Source organism: Talpa occidentalis, unplaced genomic scaffold (assembly GCF_014898055.3).
Source record: "Talpa occidentalis isolate TD23 unplaced genomic scaffold, MPIMG_talOcc4v2.1 talOcc4.3, whole genome shotgun sequence".
Lineage (NCBI taxonomy): Eukaryota > Metazoa > Chordata > Mammalia > Eulipotyphla > Talpidae > Talpa > Talpa occidentalis.
Genome location: NW_023603184.1, coordinates 83848446 through 83870879, shown reverse-complemented (window position 1 = coordinate 83870879; position 22434 = coordinate 83848446). Strand labels below are relative to the sequence as shown.

Sequence of the window (22434 nt, the reverse complement as noted above, 5' to 3'; positions counted from 1 at the left end):
CATTAAAAGTTAGCACCATCCTATTTTTATTTAAGGTTACAATCTTGGCCTCTATCTCTCTCTTCCTCAAGAGAGAGATTTAGCTTTTGATCACCCCAAGAAACAACATCCAAGGATACTGTAGGGTAAGGTAAAAGGTATCAGGCTTTTCTGCCCTCCCACCATCAGGATAGATGAGGGAACCCTGTGATCCTGAATGCATGCCTGATGGTGGGCACCTGAAGTGGGTACACCTGCGCTAAGACTGTGCTTTTAAGGCGGCATCACAGGGACGCCAGAAGCCAAGAAAGCAGCAGCAGAAGCCGAAGAGAAGCCAAGATCACCAGAGAGCCCAGATAGTGAGGATTTGGTGGGGGCAGGGAGGCTGGCAGGCCTCCCAGCCCCCCAGCACCCTTGCCTGCCATGTACCCGCTGAACCCCAATAAAAGACCTGCAAAAAACCACTGAGGACTCTGACTCCTCCTTTACCTGGTTTGCATGGGATCGGTAAACCTGCACTGTGCCTGTTCCTGCCTTTACAGATGCTGAAACTGTCAGGGAACAGTCTACAAAATCCTATAGTTTACATTAAAAAGCCAGAAGCATTGCCATATCCTGGGCTAAAGGCACAAGACAAAGCACGCATTCTTGGTAAGAATTTAACTTAGCTCAGGTATGAAGGGATGACATCTGAGACCAAAAGACAGCAATTCCATCGTGTGGGTAGAGAAATGAGACTAGAAAACGAAAGGCAGTTCACCACCTTTAAATTCTCCCCTTAAAACTATGGCTACCTTAAAGTCACCTATAAATCTTTTTGCCCTGCAATCCCAATTTAGGAATATATTATAACTAAATAATTGGGCAAGTGCACAAAGAGATGTGTGTATCCATATTTACCAGAACTTTGTTTATAACAGGAAAAAAAAAATCTCAAAGTCTATTCGCAGGAAATGGTTAAAGTACTGATTTGACATATAATGGAATTATATGCAACTTTAAAAATGCTGATGTTAGAAGGTGGGTTCCAACAGATTTTATAAAATCATATCTTTGTTAAAACAAATGTGTTGTTTTATAGAAAAGAGCTGTAATAATAAAATATTGGCAACCGTGTTTTCTGATTCATAAAATTAAAAGGGAGTTTCAGGTAATGTTCTGCATGGTCTGAGGTTTTTGTCAATAAGCATTTACTATATTAGGACCCCTGAAAAAGTGTTTATAACAATAACAACAGAACCAAGAAGAGGTTCAAAGTAGGAAAATAAGTTACCAGAGTTCAAATAGTGTCAAACCAAGTAAACAACTCCAGGTTCTGACAGCCTAGGAGGATTAGATTTGATTTCCTTTTAGACATCTATACTGTGCAACTACTCTGTTCCAAGCACTGTTCCAGGCCTTGGAGAGAGAAACAGATAGCACACATATCCTGTCCTCAAAGGGCTTTCAGTCTAACTGCAACAAAGGACACATACACCCCAATAAATGGAACGCAGTACTCAGGGAGGTCAAATGGGAGTGGTGCCTGGTCCAGGGGTGCATAGGAGGAAACATCTAAGCTGACCGTGGGGGCAGAAGTGAGGGAGTAGTCAATGTTTTGGGTGAGTCACAGTGGGGTGAGAACCTAAAACAAATGGATGCTTGCCATGTTTAGAGAATGGTCATCTCAGGCATATGGAATTTGAGCAGCTGGGGCTAAGCGGGGGTGGTGGAATGAGGGAGAGGTGTTGTGCAGTCTGGTCTTTTGCAGGGAACTGGAGCACAGATGGAACATGGAGTAAGGGGGTAAGGTTAGGAGGTCAGCAGGCCCTGTGTGTGAAGAGCCTCAAATGCCCTACGAAAGCATCTGAATTGCAGCTGACAAAGACTCTCCTGGATTAAACTTCTGTCAGGCTCGTCTGAGTTCTCTCCTCAACCAGGCCTTGACTGTGGACCTCATGTCCATCCTTACAGAGTCTAGTTTTAGCAAATATCCTGCTAATAAGGCAGTTTAGAGAACATCTTCCCATCCTCAATACCTCACCCCCAGTGTCTTGATTCCTCCATATCTGGCCTAACTTCAGCAAGAATCCCAGGAGGTCAATTTAGCAGGAATCTATCTTCTCTTCTGAGTAATGTCGCCTCTTAGTACATTTCCATCCATCAATTATTCCTTCCCCTCCCCCTCAAAGCTACCACCACCACCAAGCTCCACCTGCACATACATTTGGAGTCAAGTCCAAGTTCTTGTCCTTATACTTCCATACCTATCATAATATTCTCTCTTAACTGTTTTTACAAGTGTCAAGAGAAATTTTGAGAGAGTCTTGGCCTTCCCTAGATCAATCAGTTTGACAAGAGTGCAGAAAAATAACCACAAGTAGGCCTTACAACAGCAAACACTTTCTCAATGCCGCTGTACACCAGGCACTGTCCTCAGCACGCTGGCTATACTGGCATGTGTAAACATCACAATGAACCTAGAAGGTAGAGAGTGGTACTATCCTGTTTTATCAGTCAGGGAACTGAAGCTTATTAGTGTGGTTTAGCAATCGCCCAAGTTCACACAGTTAAGAAGTCACAAAGCTAAGAGTTCACCTGGGCTGTCTTACTCAAGCCCAGGTTTGGTTCTGGTGAATACTATCAATATGATGAATCTACATCTCATTTTCTTCCATACTGTCTCTGCCATACTTATAAATAACCACAAACTGAATTCCTACTACGCAGAATTTGGTTGATATGCAGTCAATGGGATGAGAGTTTTGTCATCCACAAAAATAAGACTCTGAGTAATCTGAGAGAAATTAGGTGAAATTGGATCTGTCAAGGGACTATTTTTTTGACTCAAGAGAAACCATTAGGGAGTAGGTAGTTTTGTTTTTGCTTATTTAACAAGTAGACACAGGTGAGAAATATGAGGTAGGGACCAATGGGAGCCCAAAGGTGGGGGAGGTTTCCTATTTGGATTGAGGAGAAGAATAGGGAATGGAAAACTTTGTCATTAAATAGGAGAGTGGAGCCAAACATGCCCAGGTGCAGGCAGAGAGGAATCCCCAGTGACACCGAGTTATTTAAGGAAATACAGAAATTGGCATTTATGGAGACTTGAGTCCAGCAGAGAACAGGGGAAGAAGGACCTCCATTAAGATACAGTAAAGGAGACAAAGACATATTGAAAAAAAAATCAGTTGTTGCCCCTAAAAAGCTTACCATTACAATGGAGAAAGAGAAAGAGACACATACTACTATAATGATCACTGCAGATTAAAAGAATAGCTAGGGCCTTCCTGGTGGCGCAAGGGGTTAAGTACCACACTACAAAGCAATCCGAAGCCTCTGCAGCACAAGTTTGATCCCCAGCCACCAGGGAGAAACCCACATGGTGCAGCAGACCTCTCCTGTCTTGCCCGCTGCTCCCCTCAGCAGTATACTTAGGTCAATCTGCCTGTTCTGTCCCCCGCTCTGTCTCTGGTGAATCCTCTCACCCTCCACATCTCTGGCCTGTACCCCAGCTCTTGTATGCATAAATAAATAAATCTTTTAAAAAAAAAAAGAACAGCTAATGCAGTCTTTAAGTTAATAGAATGTTTGCTATTTACTTCTACCTAAACATTCTGTTTTCATGAATGTGATTAGGAATTTCACAAATAAGATAAAAAGAATGGCTATTCCAAGCAAGGAGAATGGGCTGAAAAAATGCCCAAGAAATGCAAATGCAAAGAAAAGCAAGAGTAAAGACAGTAATTTTGGGAAGCAAAGTTAATTCTGAAAAGGAGGACAATTACAAGGGAAATAGGAAACATGGGAGATAATTAGCATTTATTGAGCATTTTCTCTGTGCCAGATGCTATTTCAACCACTTAATTTCATCCTAAAGACCCCATGAGATAAGTATTCCCCCTTTAAATATGAGCAGAAGCCCAGAAAAATCTAAGCATGTTGAAAAAAGTCCCACAGTTAGCTAGTGAATTCACTCAGTCTTGACTCCCTGCTGCCTCTACTAACCCATTCATTCATGTAGCACTGACTGTGCTCACCTCCCACGGCAAATGGCCTCCAGTGACACTTCTCTCTTATGTTCCCTCATCCTGGGGTGTCAGAGGGTATATTTACAGGAAGTCACTCCATTTTCAGGTGACATAAACATCTCTGAATTTAGGATAGAGAGAATTGATGTATCTAGACATTACTATCAGTATTCACTTAAGCAGAGTGACTAAGTAAACTCTTTAAAATCTTGGCTTAAAACATTACTGCTTGTAGGTGGGAATGAAAAATGACAAAACCACTTTGGAAAACTGTTTGGCAGTTTGTTAGCATTAAACAATAGTCAGAATTACAGTATGATCTAGCAATCCCACTCCTGGATATTTACCCAAGAGAAACAAAAATTTATACTCACACAAACACCTATATGCAAAGGTTTATGGCAGCTTTATTCATAACCATCCCAAGCTGGGAACAATCCAATGTCCTTTAACATGTAAATGGACAAACACACTGTGGTATATCCACATAAAAGGAAAGCACTAAGCAAATAAATGAACTATTGATAGAAGCAGCAACAACAAAAATCTGAAAGGGTTATTAAGGAAAAGAACCTAGACATAAAAAGATATTTAAGATTTCATTTTATGACAATCTGGAAAAGGTGAAATGTAGAGAGGAAGAACAGATAAATGGGTTAACCCCGGGGGTTAAGAGAGGCAAGAAGGTTTGACAAGAAGGGTGACATGATAGGCTTTATTTTGGGGGAGGGAAGGGAGAATACTGAAACTGCATTCTGGGTTATAGTGGTGTGTAGAAAACAGAATAATGAGTCCAAAAGTTGTCCACACTCTAATCTATAACCTGTGACTAAGTTAACATTACAAGGTAACAGGGACTTTGCAGGGCCTCCCCGGTGGCAGAGCAGGTTGAGCACAGCGTTGTGAAGCTGTCCGCAGCCTCTGCAATGTGGGTTCGATTCCCAGCTGGCCAGGGAGAAACCCACATGGCGTGGCAGACCTCTCCTGTCTCGCCCGCTGCTCCCCTCAGCAGTGTTTTCGGTCCATCTGCCTGTTCTGTTCCCCGCTCTGTTTCTGGTGAATTCTCTCACCCTCCCAGGCCTCTGACTATACCCCAGTTCTTGTATAAATAAATAAATCTTTAAAAAAAAAAAGGGGGGGACTTTGCAGGTGGAATTAAGATTGTTAATGATGGGCCTCCCCGGTGGTGCAGCGGCTGAGCACTGGGCTGTGAAGCTGTCCGCAGCCTCTGCAGCGCCAGTTCAATCCCCGGCCACCAGTGAGGGTCCCGCATGGTGCGCAGACCTCTCCTGCCGCCCGCTGCTCCCCTCAGCAGTGTCCTCCGTCAGTCTGTCTGTTCTGTTCCCCACTCTGGCTCTGGTGAATTCTCTCACCCTCCCACGCTTCTGACTGTACCCAGTGCTTGTATGAATAAATAAATAAATCTTTAAAAAAAAAAAAAAGATTGTTAATGAGATGACTATAATCGGGAGGTTATATCCTGGGTTATTCAGTGGACTCATTATCACATGGGCCTTGAAAGTGGAAGAGAGGCAGAAGAGTCAACAACAGAGGCCTGCCATGGAAGAAGCAGGAGGGGTTCAAAGCATGAGAGAGACTTAACCCATTGCTTCATTTTAAGATGGAGGAAGGGGTTCACAGGTCTAGAACCTGAGAGTCTCCCCTGTAACCTGAGAATAACCTGGGCTGACAGCTAGCAAGAAAACAGAGACCTCAGTTCTACAGCCACAAGAACAGAAATCTGCCACCAACCTGAAGGAGCAAGATAAGGATTGTCTCCCACATTCTCCAGAAAAGAACATGGCTCACCTACCCCTTGTGTTGACCTTATGAAACTCTAAGCAGAGAAAGAGAAGACATATGATCTTTGGCCTCAGTGCAATAGAAACATATAGTTTTAAGCCTCTAAATGTGTGGTAATTTGTGAGAGCAGTAATGGAAAATTATACGCATAGCTACACAACTTGATGTATTGGTCAAGTGCCCTATGACAGCAGGCTACTACCAAAACAGTGATTTTACTGCAAATAAACTTTGAAAGGAAAAAGTAAATTCTTGCTTTTAAACATGATAACTATGGACAAAAAGAAAAGCTGAAGCTATATTTCAACCTGGCAACTTAGGCTTGGGATTTGGCCTCTGTCCTAGCCCTGCTTCCCCTCCCATTTCCCAGAACTAATCTCACCTGGAACTAAGGCGACATCCCATGCTATTGATCAACACACAAGTTGTCGCTGATGTTTTTGTTCTGGTTCTCTAACAGATCAGAACTTATGTTGCCTCAGGAAGAAGCAAGACTTGCTTTCCCAGGACTGAACACAACAGGAAAACCCTATATGAAGAAACTGACATGTGAAAGTTCACTCCAAAGAACCTTACTGGCAACACTCTGAAAAGTTTCCATCAATACAGAGGCATCAAAACCAATAGGTAATGGATGACTGATCAGCATTTTTCAAAGCTAATGGAGGAGTACAAGAAATGCTGTAAATCCATAATTTTCCTCTGAAGAATTAATGTCAAGTCCCTTTTCTAATGACTTGTACACCCCCACCCTCCATTTCTGTTCACCCCTAGTATCATCAGCTCTCCTAATTTGAAACAAAGCTGAATGTGCTTCTTTCCCAGTTTTCTTACATCATTAAGTATAGTATATGATGTCTTAAAAGGCCTGCTCAAAGGAATAACACTTCTCTTTAAAACTGTCTTTTAATTACTCCCTACAGTCTTTGGCCACATAAAAATACATTAAATATACCAAAGTAAAGATTTCTAGACTCAACAGAGATCAATAAATATTTATTACATACCTCCTATGGGCAACGCCCTGGGAAGTACAAAGAAGATCCTGTCTTAACCCAGGGCTTACGATACCATTAGACAAAAGAGCAAAGCTAATAATGATGTATGGCAAACATCTTGAAAATATATGAAATAAATATTACAGGAGTTCCACTGGGGCAGAAATTGTGGGTGGGCAGACAGGGAAGGAAAGCTTTGTGCAAGAGCTGAAAAGGATGCAAGAATGATGAGGATGATTCCTCCAAGACAGAACATTTTCTTAAATACAGAAATCTGGAAACTGCACCTGCAAAATCTCCCTCTTAAGATAAATCTCCATAAGAATTGGACAGAACTTCAAAGGGACAAAAATGACCCCAGTTTCAAAAACACAAAATATGTCTGGGATTCTATATTCAGACTAACAGTTAACCCCATCAAAATTCACTCTTTCATCTCTTGGGAAAGAAAGTGAGTGACATTTCGGGAGAGTTCTAGAGTTTCTTTGTCACTCCTATGAGCAAGCAAGCAAGAGAACGTCCATCTAGGGCAGTCTCTACCTGCAACTGGCTACTTGGTGCAGTTCCAGCTGAATTGACTAGGGAGCCATTCTATTCAGCATCTAAAGCATGATACACAAGCTGCCAGAACTAAAATTTCCTTTAGTTATTAATTAGGGGTGGGAAGGGTCCTAGCACAAGCCAGTCCAAGTCCCAGCATCTTCTAGCATCTGGCAATATTCTGTATGCACTCAACAGAAGATGTGTAAAAGAAAGTTCACAGCAGCACTATCCTGACTAGCCCCAAAGCGGAAACTATCCAAATATGCAACAGTTAATGCATAAATAAACCGTGGTATGTGCAGATCATGGGACACCACAGAACAATGAGAAAGAACAAACTGCTGCCACACAGCACAGTATGGATGAATCTGGCGAGCAGAACACTGAACACAGGCAGTCCTACACAAAGTCAATGTGCTGTATGGTTTTAAATGCATGAGGTTTTATTAAACAAAACAAAACAAGGCGATCTAAGCTATGACATAAGTCAGAAGTGGTTACACTGAGGCAGGGGAAGTTAACCACAAGAAGGGACACTAGGGGGAATTCTGGGGTCCAGAAAAATGTTTACTTTATAAAAACTCATCAAGCTATACATTTATGATAACACTTTTCCATATGAATGCTTTAATTTTAAAACTGAGAACTCTGTTATATTAAAAAGGATTATGGGGGCCTACCTGGTGGCACAAGGGGTTAAGTACCGCTCTATGAAGCAATCCACAGCCTCTGCAGGATGAATTTGATCCCCGGCCAGCCAGGGAGCTATCAGCACGGCGCAGCAGACCTCTCCTGACTCACCCACTGCTCCCCCTCAGCAGTGTATTTCAGTCAGTCTGCCTGTTCTGTTCCCCGCTCTATCTCTGGTGAATCCTCTCACCTCCTGCATCTCTGTCCTGTACCCCAGCTCTTGTATGCATAAATAAATAAATCTTAAAAAAAATAAAATAGGGCCTCCCTGGTGGCGCAAGGGGTTAAGCACCACACTATGAAGCAATCCACAGCCTCTGCAGCTCAAGATCGATCCCTGGACTGCCAGGGAGAAACCCACATGGCACAGCAGACCTCTCCTGTCTCACCCACTGCTCCCCTCAGCAGTGCATTTCAGTCAGTCTGCCTGTTCTGTTCCCCACTCTGTCTCTGGTGAATCCTCTCACCCTCCGCATCTCTGGCCTGTGCCCCAGCTCTTGTATGCATAAATAAATAAATCTTTTTAAAAAATAAAAAATAAATTAAAAAGATTATGGTAAGATAAAATTTTTACTTTCCAGTTGAAGAGCTACATGTGATTTACCATTCACAGATCTTTGTTTAAATTATTTTCTATGCTGAAGTTGTCTTATTTGAGCAATAACATGTATATTTAGATGACAAATATATAGTCACAGTAAAATCACAATATTAAAGGAGGATTACCCTAAAATTAAGGATCCCTACTTGCACACAGATCAAAGAGGATTTTATTTGTTACTCTACCACATCAGTCTTGGCATATCACTCTCAGAAGAGGAGAAAAGAGGTGGAGGAGGAAGAAGAGGGGGCAGAAGACTTTTCTTTGAAACCTTATGGGGGAGGGAGTGGGGTCACTAGAACATGTGCTAGCGCTGTACAACTATTTGTTTAAAAATTGTTGCAAGACAAGGGGCAAGGACTAAATGTCCCCAGCAGCTCCCACTCTATTTAAACCACCTGGCTCAGGAAATGGCAAAGCAGACTGTGGGCTGATCCCAGCTGAGAGGTGTAACCCTAACAAGCCCTGCCTATGTCACCATGCATTACCTGCCATTACCTACATGCTTTCCTTTCTTATCAATATTCCTAGCACACCTCTCTACAAGTTAACAACAACCAGAGAGAAAACCCTTTCTTGCCCTCAAAGTTCAGCTCTCAAAATGAACACCCATCCGCATAGCTTTGGAAGGTCAAGGTTTTTTCCAGGTGGCCAGTGAAAATGGAGAGTGCAGGGAGGGTCCCAGTGGGGAGCTGCCTTCTGAAAGGAAGTGCAAAAAGAAGCCCCGAGGCCAGAGGCTTGTTTTGATTCCACACCAGCCCAGAGTACCCGCCAGCCCTACAGCCGGCTGGTCCCTGGGGCCCTTCCAAGGACTGCAGCACAATCTTGGCGACAAGGCCGGGAACAGCTCAGGCCGGCAAACCTCGGCCTAAGGTGCTTCAGAACTCCAAGAGACCCTCAATAAATTGTCACCTGTCAATCACTTGACCTAAATACACCAGCCACTGGGGAAATGGGAGGGAGGGGGTTCGTTGGAGCATGCTCAGTGATGGAGATGACATCACTTAATCAATCCTGGGGCCGGGAAGGCTGCATCAGCAGCCTCGAGCGCTGCCAGGAACGTGTCAGCGGGGATCGGGAGGCTCCCATTAACTTGGTCCCTCCCCACGCGATTCGCATACAAAGAGGGCACCGTCAGCTACACACGCTGGGGACAGCGGTGGGGGAAGGGAGGGTGGAAAGACTGGTTTATTTCATTTGACATAATGCCTTTACCAACTAAAATTCAATGTTCCCTGCCTCCGCCGGCAGCCCTGGCTGCTGCCCTCCCTGCAGAAAGGGAGGAGGGGAAAGGTGGAAAAGAAGATCAAGAGGGAGGGGGACCCGAGACACACAAAGTAACTTCTACTCTTGGCACACAGAGGCCTAGGTGGTTGCGCTCTGAGCCTCCCGGCCCCACAGACATGGGCACACTGCCTTCTCTCACCCAACGCGAAACATCCTAGGGGTTGCTGACACCAGGGCGCGCGGGGGGAGGGTGTCGCCCCCCTGGGCAGGCAGAGTTGAGAGGATGCAGGAGACACACCAGGCCTCCCGGGGTCACCACCCCCCACCCCCCCCACCCCCCCCACCCCCGCCTTCCACGCGCAAAGCAAGGTGAAACCCTAGATGAGCCGCGTCTACACCGCCGTGGGGGGTCCGAACCGAGGCTAGGAATTTTCCAGCACCTTTTTCTTCCTGTTTTACTAAAAGGAAGATGGTTGAGAAGTGACAAAAGTGTTCGAAAAATCGAACCGAAGATTGGAATCATTTGCAAATTGCAGAGCTCACACTCCAAGCAGAGAACGGGCGTCCCGACTTGAGGACAAGCAGAACACACCACCCACGCGGCGTGGCCAGGGCGGGGAACAATAGGCCCACCCGGGCCCCCACCCCGCGAACAATGGCGGCGCCAAACCCTTCCTCGACCCCCACCCCCACCTTCGCCATCAGGGCCCGCCCTGCCGCCCCCAGTCCACCCTCACCGCCCAGGAGGAAGCTGCAAGGCGGAGGTGGGGGGTGAGGGGGTCTCGACGAGTCCACCCCACAGGGCAGCCCCGCGCGGATGTCCGAAGGGGCGGCCGGAGCAGAGGTGCTCGGTCTGGGCTGTCGGGGCGCAGGCTGCAGCGCGAAAGAGGAGGCCAGACGCCAGGCCACTTACCCCAATCACCACGGTCTCATCGCCTTTGAATTTGGGGATGAATTTGTCCCCGCGGAGGATCTCCGCTTCATTGAGGGGCCGGAACCGGCACATCACTTTGATGCTGCATTCAGCAGGATCCGCCATCTCCACCCGCAGCAGGGAGGGGGCGCGGGGATGGGTGGGGGGCCGGGGCTGTGCACCACGGAGGAGGAGGCCGCGCACCGCACCGACCGCTGCGAGGCCACCTCCCGCAGCCTCCGAAGGCGCTGCTCAGCAGGTCATCGCAAACTCGGCGGGCTGGGCAGCTCCGGTCGCTGCCGAGACCCGTAGGTGGGGGGCCTACTCGCCCTCGGGCCGCCGGCTGCAGACCTGCCTCCCCTGGCCCCGCTCGGCGCCCCCGGCCCGCCGGCCCGCGACCACGCGGCGGGTGGACAAGGCGATGCGCAGGGAGCGAGCCTCGCCGGGCTCAGACCTCCCGGGTGCCTGCGCGCTCAGCCATCCTGCATCAGCACCAGCGCGCCCCGCCGCCGCCCCGCCCCGCCCCGCCCCCAGCCCAGCCCCGCCCCCAGCCCCGCCCCCCCGCCAGCCCCGGGACGGTGGCGTCACTGCGGAGGTCGCCCCGCCCTTGCTCTGGTTCTGAGCGTGGCGCATCCCGGGACTTGTAGTCGCTCCACCTGGAGGTAGGACGCGCATTTCTTGGGGTGGGTTTCCAGAACAGCGGTGGCACCCCCTGGGTGCCCTTCCAGGGGGTTTTGTGTGACTGTCCAAGCCAAGGACATGATGAAAGTCATATCCAAAATTCTGTATTAGTGACTAGGTCTGTATCATCATCTCTTTACATCTTTTCTTGATCCCAAAGATTAACACTTGTTGAAACAGTGTCCCACTGAGCGGTTACTGAGCATTTTCTCTGCGTTGAACAGTTTAGTAAGAATTGTGGAGAAATTAGGAAGTTGGGTGGGGATGAGCTTTGCATGAATATTTGAAGCCAGTTATACTCCAAAGTGCCTGTACATAGATAGTAGTTCATAACATATTTTAGGTCATGGATTCCTTTTATAGCTGATGAAAGGTACAGCCCTAGTACAAACCCATACACACCCACAAATTTTGAATGTCATTTGAGAGTGGGGAACAACTTAATCCCTGGAACTAACAGTTCAAAAACCTCTTGTTACTATTTATTGTAATACCATTAACAGATAACCTTAGTCTAATGCCTACTAAAAATCCTGTATATGAATAGATACAGATCAAGTACAAAAGTTCATAACAAAATTCACCAGGCCATGTGATCAGATTTCCTCCTATATATTAATCTCATCTTATTCCACTTCTTGTCTAAAAGTTTACATGTTACAAGTATACTATCTGTGGCTTCACCCACTGACAACTTGCTGTTTGCTTCTGATACTTTGTTTAAGCACATCCATGCCTTGTTACTAAGTAAGTGTGTTAGGGCTGTTATGGTAGAAAATGTGGGAATCTACCTTGAGGCACTGAAGCAAAAGGAGATTTATCAGAAGAATATATGTTTATCTTACTTATTTAAGAAATGATGAAACACTGGGCCAGGTAACAGGTAGGATACTTCTGGTCCCTGTGTTATCCTTACTCTATCATTCAAGATCATCCCTCCCAATATCAGAAAGCCCAGCTGCCCACTAATGCCTAATGTCTCACTCTCACATTAGATAAGGATAGATGTTTGTTGAGTTTTTCTTTCAAAAATTCTAGGTAACATCTATATTGATTTGGGTTTATGTTGGGATCCACTCCTAGACCACTCAACTAGAGTCAGGACTTTGTAAGATCGTGGAAGAATCTCACAGTGGGAAGGTTCCTAAGAGAAGAGGGATGTAATTCCCAGTAGGACGAGGTACTGGGCTGGCAGAACGATTGGATGTTCACTGTCCCTTTCCATTGCTACCTCATCCTTGAAGGCTCAGTTCAACTCTCCCTCCTGAGGAATACTTGCCTGACTCTCACATTGGGTCAGCAATCTTCCTATCCTCTCAATCTCCTCTGTACAAGCACTGTACTTCCATGAGCAATGACATCTACTTCATCTCTGTATCTCAAGAAATCCAAGTTGGGGCCTCCCTGGTGGTGCAAGGGCTTAAGACGCAACCTATGAATCTATCCGCAGCCTCTGCAGCACGAGTTCAATCCCTGGCTAGGGAGCTGCCCACATGGCGCAGCAGACCTCTCCTGACTCACCCACTGCTCCCCTCAGCAGTGTATTTCACTCAGTTTGCCTGTTCTGTTCCCTGCTCTGTCTCTGGTGAATCCTCTTACCCCCCACACTTCAGGCCTGTACCCAGTTCTTGTATGCATAATAAATAAATCTTTACAAAAAGAAAAAAGAAATCCAAGTCAGAGGAAAGCTCTGTCTGAGTGAGAATCCCAGTGTGGTCACTTACTAGTACAGGACCCATGGCAAGACTCACTTTCCTCATCTCTAGCATCAGAATAACATCTCATATGGCACCATTGTCAAGGGGGCACTCACCTACAGTCTAATTTTACTCTAAATATAAACTTTAATAAATTCACCCAAAGTATTAGTAATAAAAAAAAAGAATAAGGTCTCATATAATGTTTGAGGGAATTGAAAGAAGTAATTAAATTTAAAATTTAAAGCACCTAACATGGTGCCTGACATTGTATATAAACCCTTGAATGTCAAATATTATTACTGTCATTATTATTATTATTATTATTATTATTATTATTATTAAATGTTGAACAAATTATAGGATAACAATAAATCTTTTGGGTAATTTTAGGAACATTTGCTTACATTTAGCTTACATTCAAATATACTTGGGAATACAAGTTCTCTGTCTAGCTGAGAAGACAGACCTACTAAAATCAACTTTTCCACACCATTGTGAACAGTACCAAATTGATTTCCTGTCCTCAGATGTAGTGGAAAGTAGGCTTAAGCAAGCCCAAGTGCTACTTCCTTTTAAAAAAAAAAATTTATTTTTATTTATTTATACAAGCACTGGGTACAGTCAGAAGCGTGGGAGGGTGAGAGAATTCACCAGAGCCAGAGCGGGGAGCAGAGCAGGCAGAAGGACCGAAGTACACTGCTGAGGGGAGCAGCGGGCGGCAGGAGAGGTCTGCGTGCCATGTGGGACCCTCCTCCGGTGGCCAGGGAGCAGCCAGGGATCGAACCGGTGCTGCAGAGGCTGCGGGCAGCTTCCCAACCCAGCGCTCAACAGATGCACCACCAGGGAGGCCCCCAAGTGCTACTTTCTCATCTGTTTTCACTCTAGTCATTCTCAGGCTCTGACTCAGCTACCCATCATCTTCAGTGGTCAATATCATTACATACCAGAGAGGCCATCCCAATTTCTGAGCTCATCAGGACATACCCAGAGCCTCATAATACTGGTTTGTCTAAGGAGGTCAGACCATAGATATCCTGGGGTAGGTAGGGACCAGCCTGTGTGTCCCTGGATTCACACTTCATTGATTTGTTCATCTATCCATCCATCAAATACTAGCTGAGCAGTGACATTTGCTGCCACTGCATAATCTTAAATTCATTAAGTGAACTCTCTTCAAGGGCACTAATATAGCTCATGCCCTCCCTACTTGAAGGGAGGTTCAAAATAAGTCATTTCCCTCAGGCAATTTAGAAACAAATGAGAGTACAGAGAAAAGCTGTTCAGCAGTGGTCAAGAAAGCTCAGTTGAAGATATGAGCTAGGAAGGTTTCCAAAAAAGGTGGGGGGCACAGAGAACAAAGGAGAAATTAAATTAACAACATCAAAATGATAAACTTTTATGCCTCAGAGGATATGATCAACAGGGTAAAAGACAATTCACTGAATGGGAAAAGTATTTACAAATCATATATCTGATAAGGGATTGATATGACAAATATATGAAGACTCCTACAAATCAACAACAACAGAATATAATTTAATATAAGCAAAGGGGGGCTCCCTGTTGGTGCAGGGGTTAAAGACACAGCGCTATCAAGCTATCGCCAGCCACTGCAGCATGAGTTCCATCCCCAAGCAGGCCAGGCAGCAACCCACATGGCACAGCAGACCACTCCTATCTCACCCACTGCTCCCATCAGCAGTGTGTTTCAAAAGGTCTGCCTGTTCTGCTCCCCACTCTCTCTGCTGAATCCTCTCACCCCCCACACCTCTGATGTACACCCCAGTTCTTGTATGCATAAATAAAAAAATAAACATTGAAAAAATAAAAATAAGCAAAGGACTTGAATAGACATTTCTCCAAGTAAGGTATACAGAAAACCAATAAGTACATGAAAAGCTGCTCTACATCACTATTAAGAAATGCAAATCAAAACCATAATGAGATACCACTTCGCACATCCATGAGGATGGCTATATCAAAAATACCCAAAAAATAAAAACACTAAGGAGATGTGAGAAATTAAAACTCTTGTGCACTGTTGGTAGGATTGTAAAATCGTACAGCTGCTATAGAAAACAGTAGAGCAGTTCCTAAGAAATTAAAAATAGATTACCATATTCCACTTCTGGATATATATACTCCAAGAATTGAAATCAGGAACTCAGTTACTTATATATCCATGGTCATAGCAGCATTATTTTCAATAGCTATAATATGAAGAGCTAAACATTCATATGTAGATGAAAGTACCAATAGAATGTGGCAAATACGTACAATGGAATACTGTTTAGCCCTTAAAGGAAAGAAATGACACATGTTAGAACATGGATGAACCTTGAGGATACTATGCTAAGTGAAATAAACAGGCACAAATGCATTGCTATTGTATGAATTATTCCATTTATATGATGTACCTGGAGTATCAAATTCACAGAGACAAAAAGAATGGTGGCTCCCAGCAGCTTAGGGAAGGGGGTTGTGGGTATTATTAGGAAGATAAAAAATATTCTGGAAATAGGTGTTGGTGACGATTGCATAATAATGTGAATGTACTTAATAATCTGGACTGTACATTTAAAAATGATCAGAATGGTCAATTTGATATAAATTTACAAGATATAAATTTTATGCTATTGTGCTATATTTTACCATAGCTCTAAATGCATAGGACCCCTTGTGCATGGTTGTTGGCATTGTAAATTGTAAATTGGTACAGCCACTATGGAAAACAGTTTACAGTTTCCTTAAAGATCTAAATTAGAACTACTGTATGATCCAGCAATTCCACTTTTGGCTATTAATCTGAAGGAAATAAAATCACCATCTTCACCCCCATGTTCATTGCAGCGTTATTTACAAAGACAGGGAAACAACCTAAATGTCTGTACATGGATGATTAGAGATATATGTATGAAACAGTATCTGTCCATTCATATATATATATGAATGGAACATTATTCAGTCACTAAAAAGGAGGAAATTCTGCCATTTGTGGCAATGTGGATAGAATTTGAGGTCATTATGCTAAGTGAAATGAGTCAGACAAATAAAGATACTGTACGATGTCACTATCTGTGGAGTCAAAAAAAAAGAGATCATGGGGCCTCCTTGGTGGTACAAGGGATTAAGTCACAGCACTATGAAGCTATCCGCAGCCACTGTAGCAGGAGTTCAATCCCGGGCCAGGGAGCTGACCCACATGGCGTGGCAGACCTCTCCCGTCTCACCCTCTGCTCCCCTCAGCAGTGTATTTCAGTGAATATGCCTGCTCTGCTCCCCACTCTGTCTCTGGTGAATCCTCTCACCCTCCTGCACATGTTGCCAGAACCCTAGCTCTTGTATGTATAAATAAATAAATCCTAAAAAAGAAGATCATAGGGGCCTCCCCAGTGGCACAGGGATTGAGTGCTGGATTGCGAAGCTGTCCGCAGCCTCTGCAGCGCCGGTTCGATCCCCAGCTGCTGGGCGAGGGTCCCACATGGCACGCAGACCTCTCCTGCCGCCCGCTGCTCCCCTCAGCAGTGTCCTCTGTCAGTCTGTCTGTTCTGTTCCACACTCTGGCTCTGGTGAATTCTCTCACCCTCCCGCGCTTCTGACTATACCCACTGCTTGTATAAATAAATAAATAAGTCTTTTAAAAAAAAAAAGATCATAGATCAAGAAGACAGATTGGTGGTTGCCAAAGTGGGAGCTAGGGAGCTGGTGAAATGAGTATTCACAAGATATAAGATAAGTAACTCTGAAGAATGTAATATATACAGCATGGTTACTAACAATCCTATATTGTATATTTGAAAGTTACCAAGGGAGTAAATCTTAAAGGTTTTTAATCACAGGAAAGAAATTGTAACTAAGTTGACAAATGTTAACTATTAACTAAGCACCTTATGGTAATCATTTCACTATATATGTAATTATGTATATATATATATATATAATCATTATGTTATATGTCAACTATATCTCAATTTAAAAAAACAATAAAGATAAAAGTAGACTAGAATGTAGTTATCAGGAGTCAGGGCCTGGGGGTAAAGGGGATATGTTGGCCCAAGAGTATAGCTGTAAGTCCAGTAGTTCTAATTGTGTGATACACAGCATGGTGATTCCAGTTAGGTACAACATTAACAGCTAAGAAAATAGATCTCACATGGTAATTATGTGATGTGATGAAGCTATTGCCATAGCAGAAATCATATTGTAATATTTATGTATACCCAGTCAACAGGTTGTACACCATAAATACGTACAACACTATTTATCAATTATAATAAAGTCTGAAGGACACAAATAAATGCTGGAAGGGAGAAAACATTTAAAAAGGGGGAAGAGAGATGTTTTTGCCAGTTGGAATTAATTCCCTGGCACCATTCTCCCTATTGTGTAGCGAGAACATGTCCCTAAGCTCAGTGTTTTTCTACTTTTTTCACCCAGAGCCCTGAATTTTTTCCTATAAGAATTAATGCTGGAGCCTCCCTGGTGGCACAAGGGAGCTGTTAAAGACAGCTCTATCAAGCTATCACCAGCCACTGTAACCTGAGTTCAATTCCCAGGCCAGCCAGGGAGGTGACCCACATGGTGCCCCAGACCTCTCCAGTCTTGCCCGCTGCTCCCCTCAGCAGTATATTTCAGTAGATCTGCCTGTTCTGCTCCCCACTCTGTCTCTGGAGAATCTTCTTACCCTCCGTACCTCTGGACTACACCCCAGGTCTTGTATGCATCAATAAATAATTTTTTAAAAAAGAGAAGGGGGCTTCCCTGGTGGCGCAAGGGGTTAAGATGCAACCTATGAAGCTATCCACAGCCACTGCAGCACAAGTTGGATCCCCAGCTGGCCAGTGAGCTACCCACATGGCACAGCAAACCTCTCCTGTCTTGCCCGCTGCTCCCCTCAGCAGTGTACTTCAGTCAGTCTGCTTGTTCTGATCCCCACTATGTCTCTGGTGAATCCTCTCACCCCCAGCCTCTGGCCTGTACCCAAGTTCTTGTATGCATAAATAAATAAATATTTAAAAAATAAAATAAAATGAATCTCAGTGGCTGTGTCAGTTCCTGGCCGAGGCCCATATGACAGAAGTTGTAGCAGCAGCTTCTTGCAGTAGGACCATCTCCATATCTTGGATATACAGGGCATGAGCAGAGCAGAGAGAATGGAGACTCCACACCAGATTTGAGAGGAGGTTTAGAAATGCAACCACTGAGGAACTGTGTTCTTCCTTCAGTGAAAGATGTGGAACTGATAACTCTACCTCAAACCAGGTTAGAGGAAGTTGGCCCCTAAATGGAAGGGATATGATCAAATCCTTCTGTAATTCAGGGGAGATCCAGCTGGACCACCCAAACTTTCTCAGAGCTTCACTCCTTACCATTCTCCAAATACTGCGCCCATCTTGTCAGCGCTGACTCTTTACATATGCCCAGAGGATCCTCCCTGCTCCTCTGCTTCGCTAAGTCCTACCTGTCCCCCAAGAATCTGTAAGATTTTCTCTAAAACTTCCCTTATATGGGATTTCTATTTGGGGTGATGAAAAAGTTCTGGAACTAGGGAGTGGTCATGATTGCACATTAAGAATATAGTCAATGTTGCTGAATTATATACCCTAAGGTGGTTAATATGGTAACATTTATGTATTGTGTGTTTTACCACAACTAATAGAATATGATGTTTAAAAACCTCCCTGAACATCTCTAAAGCTTTGCCTTCTCTAGTCATTGGTCAGACTTGGCCCCCAAGTAGTTGCTGCCTGGCAGTAAGGTTGCCGTTGTCTGGTTCTGCCCTCTAGTTCTTTCCACTTCACAGTATTTTCCATTGTGTTAAATGTTTTATGAATATGTCTTTCCCTTTATGTTGTGGGGATCATGTATTATTTACATGTCTGATAAAATCTGAATGCCCAATCCATGTCTATCATGTTCATAATGGCAAGGGTAAAGGAAAAAAACATGAACCCTGAAATGATGCTGTTACATTGTAGATGGAGTGTGGAGCTGAGGATTCCACACTTTTCATTCCAGATCTGCTGCTAGCAAGTTCAGTCTTTGGAAATTGTATTTAACTTCCTTTAATTATTATTCTTTACATATCAGTTGAAATTGGTGCTGAAAATATTATCTATTCTAGATAAGTGAGAAGAGAAAAATATGTGATAAATTGCTTTGGAAATAAAATCTGGGAGAAGTTGTGACATGATTGGGGAGAATGATGTGAGAGAGAAAAAAAAGGCATATCTTAATATACAGTTAATTATTCCAAGGCCTACGATAGTACCAGACACAGAGCAGTAATTCAATACGTGTCTTTCTTTCATTAAAGTTCATTATTACAAGGGCTGGCATAATACCAGGCACAAAGTAGCAACTCAGTAAACGTCTTCCACCCATTCATTCAACAAATGTGGATTTTCTGTTGCAGAAATGAATCCCCAAGATTCCTAACAAATGAATCATTCACTTCAGGGAATGATCAGGCCCTGCATCCCTGATTTCTGCTCATGGTCAAATTAACAGGTATGGTGCTCTCTTCCAGGACAGCACCTGCTCTATTCTCTTCCTTTCTGACCCTGCACAGCCTTTTCCAGGCAGGGATTTTTTTTTTTAAGATTTATTTATTTATGCATACAAGAACTGGGGTGTTGGTCAGAGGTTGAGGGGAGTAAAAGGACTCACCAGAGACAGAGTGGGTAACAGAACAGGCACATCTACTGAAATACACTGCTCAGGGGAACAGTGGGCTAGACAGGAGAGGTCCGTTGTGCCATGTGGGTTAGCTCCCTGGCTGACCTGGGATCAAATTCATGCTGCAGTGGCTGGTGATAGCTTGATAGTGTTGTGCCTTTAACCCCTGTGCCACCAGGGAGGCCCCTCCAGGCAGGGATTTACAGGACCTTTGACACATTAATGCAAACAGGAATTCACCAGGTAGCACAGGTTAAGAGCATCCCCAGCTACCATTTCTATTGATGCCTCTACCAGCCACACTTACATGGCCCTAAAGCTTCACTGTAGAGATGAAACAGAAGATGGAGATGTATCTGGATTGTTCAGGCAACAATAAACTTTGACTGGCTTGAGCCTGGTAGACATCAAGGCCAAAGCATGTGAATTCCCTCCAACCCCTTTTTATCTCCTGAGTTCTCAGAATCATTTCCTGAGCACTCTGCTTCTCTCTATTCAGCCGCTCCTAGAGAGCGGTTTCTGTCCCAGTCTCTACTGGCAGTAGGAAGTGTAAATTGAAGCAATTATCTGGATTGTTCAAGGAAAAAAGGCACAAAAATTCTTCTGCCTGAGTGATCTAGGTAATTGCTTCAATTTTCACATCAGCTCCTCATCTTCAGCAGTCACTAGTACAGCCATTTAACGCAGACCCTGGGGTCTGCAGGTTCTTGTGTGGGTTTAATTGTTTCTGATTGCCCAGGCCCTGTTCCATTCCAGAAGTACAAAAAAAATCTGCCCTAGTGAAGATTAAAAACCAAATGAACAGATGAAAATGTTTTTAAAGATGTTGAAAAAATTCCTTTAAAGCTTGCAAAAATAATCTATTGCATGGAATTAGAAACCTGGATATCTTTTAAAATTTACCTCCTTGGTTCAGATAACCCAGCTCAGTGGGAATGGAGCAGCGGTATCACTTCCCTTTAACATGACATTAGCTGATCAGAAGGTAAAAGCCCTTTCACTTCTAGAAGAGCTGACACAGCAACTGAGATTCATTTTACTAGATTAGACCTCTAATATTAATTCTTACAGGAAAAAAATTCAGGGCTCTGGGTGGAAAAAATAGAAAAACACTGAGTCTGAGGAGGAAGAGGAAAGGAGAGCGAAAAGCCAAACTCTGAGCCTTGGATCAGGAAGGGCTGCAAGATTGGGGCAGGGTGGTACCAGTGAATGAGAACCACCGGGTTGCATGTGGGTACTGGCCAGGCCAGGGTAGGAGTAAAGGTGCAGGAGGTGAGGGCCATGGAAGCCCCGGCCTGTCTCAGGACTGTGTTGGCACAATCCCATGTGACCTGGATGTCAGTGATTTCCTCATCTTCCAACAACTGTGTCTCAATTCATTTGGGCTCTGGAGACAGACTCCAGCATTGGTAGTTCCTCTAAAAATCCACTTACAGGAAAGCATTAAGAAGTAATGTAAGCTTTACTAAAAATGTGCCTGGAATCACAGATGAGAGATTTCCATTTCATACCCCACAGTGAACTACTTAAAAAAATCACTAAATATATGTCATGTCTCCAAATAGATCCCATGCATTGCCATCATGCAACCACAGAGGGTCTCTTTCCCTCCCAACATGCTACATGACTCCTGACCTTCCTTGGTCCCTGACACAGAGCCAGGCACTGGTGTCCGAGCTGTGTCACAGGCCTGCAGCCCAGAGCTCATCGCTGTGCTCAGCAAAATACAGGGGCTCCTCGAGTCAAGTGCTCCACCCTCCTCAGACACTGTGGGGAAAAAAGAATAAACATAAACATATTTTTTATTACCCACAATGGAGAAATACAGCAGCATCCTCAGCAAATCAATTGCTTGAATATACATATTAAATAAAAACACTATGACTTCCAATGTTGATGGGGTTCCCTATAGAGAATCTCCTTTATTTTTGAAGTAGTAAATAAGATGGGGGAAGTCAAAAGTACTCCAAGACTAGAAGTCTTTTTTCCAACTATTGTTACTTAGCTATTGCTGTGTTACAAATTACTGCAATGCCTAGTGGTTTATAACAACGTAGTTATCTCACAGTGGGTCAGGAATCCAGCACCAATTACTGCATCCTACGGCCCAGATTCTGTCTCCCATGTGGCCAGGGCTGCAACCATCTCAAGGGTTAATTGGGGAAGAATCCAAGAATCCACCTCCAAGCTCACACATGTTGTTGACAGGCTTCCATTCCTCATGGGTTGTTGGCCAGAGGACATCCTCAGTCCCTGTCACATGAGCCTCCCAAGAGCAGTAGGCATCATCAGATGCCTACTTGTTTTTGCCATACACCACTGATTTGAAGCACATCCATAGGTTCATAACACATTCCATTGGAAGAGATTACACTCACATGTAAATATCAGGAGGCATAGATTATTGGAGCTATTGTAGAGGCTTCCTGTGATGACCAATTAATGAATTAAATGTCACTTATTGATCACTTACACTGAAATAGAGCAGAATGTACAACTTTGCAAACAGACCCTTTGTCAGGGAGCTTCAGGTTAACTGGGAGACAAAATGTATGGAAATTATAAAAGAAATATTAGCATGCTAAGCAAAAACCAAAGTTATCAAACTTCA

General features: G+C 44.1%; 1 protein-coding gene across 3 annotated transcripts in view; it reads right to left on the bottom strand.

Annotated features, from left to right (window-relative positions):
• KIF5C (kinesin family member 5C) overlaps nucleotides 1–21525 on the bottom strand; it is a 167044-nt gene extending 145519 nt beyond the window's left edge. For 2 of the 3 annotated variants that reach the window (XM_037523310.2, XM_054699716.1), the window contains exon 1: nucleotides 10765–10929. In XM_037523310.2, the coding sequence (XP_037379207.1) occupies nucleotides 10765–10890 (126 nt within the window). In that variant the 5' untranslated portion in view covers nucleotides 10891–10929. Of the gene's footprint in view, nucleotides 1–10764; nucleotides 10930–21458 lie in introns of those variants that run through there. The other variant, XM_054699717.1, reaches the window with a different exon arrangement.
• Nucleotides 21526–22434: the final 909 nt, after the last annotated feature.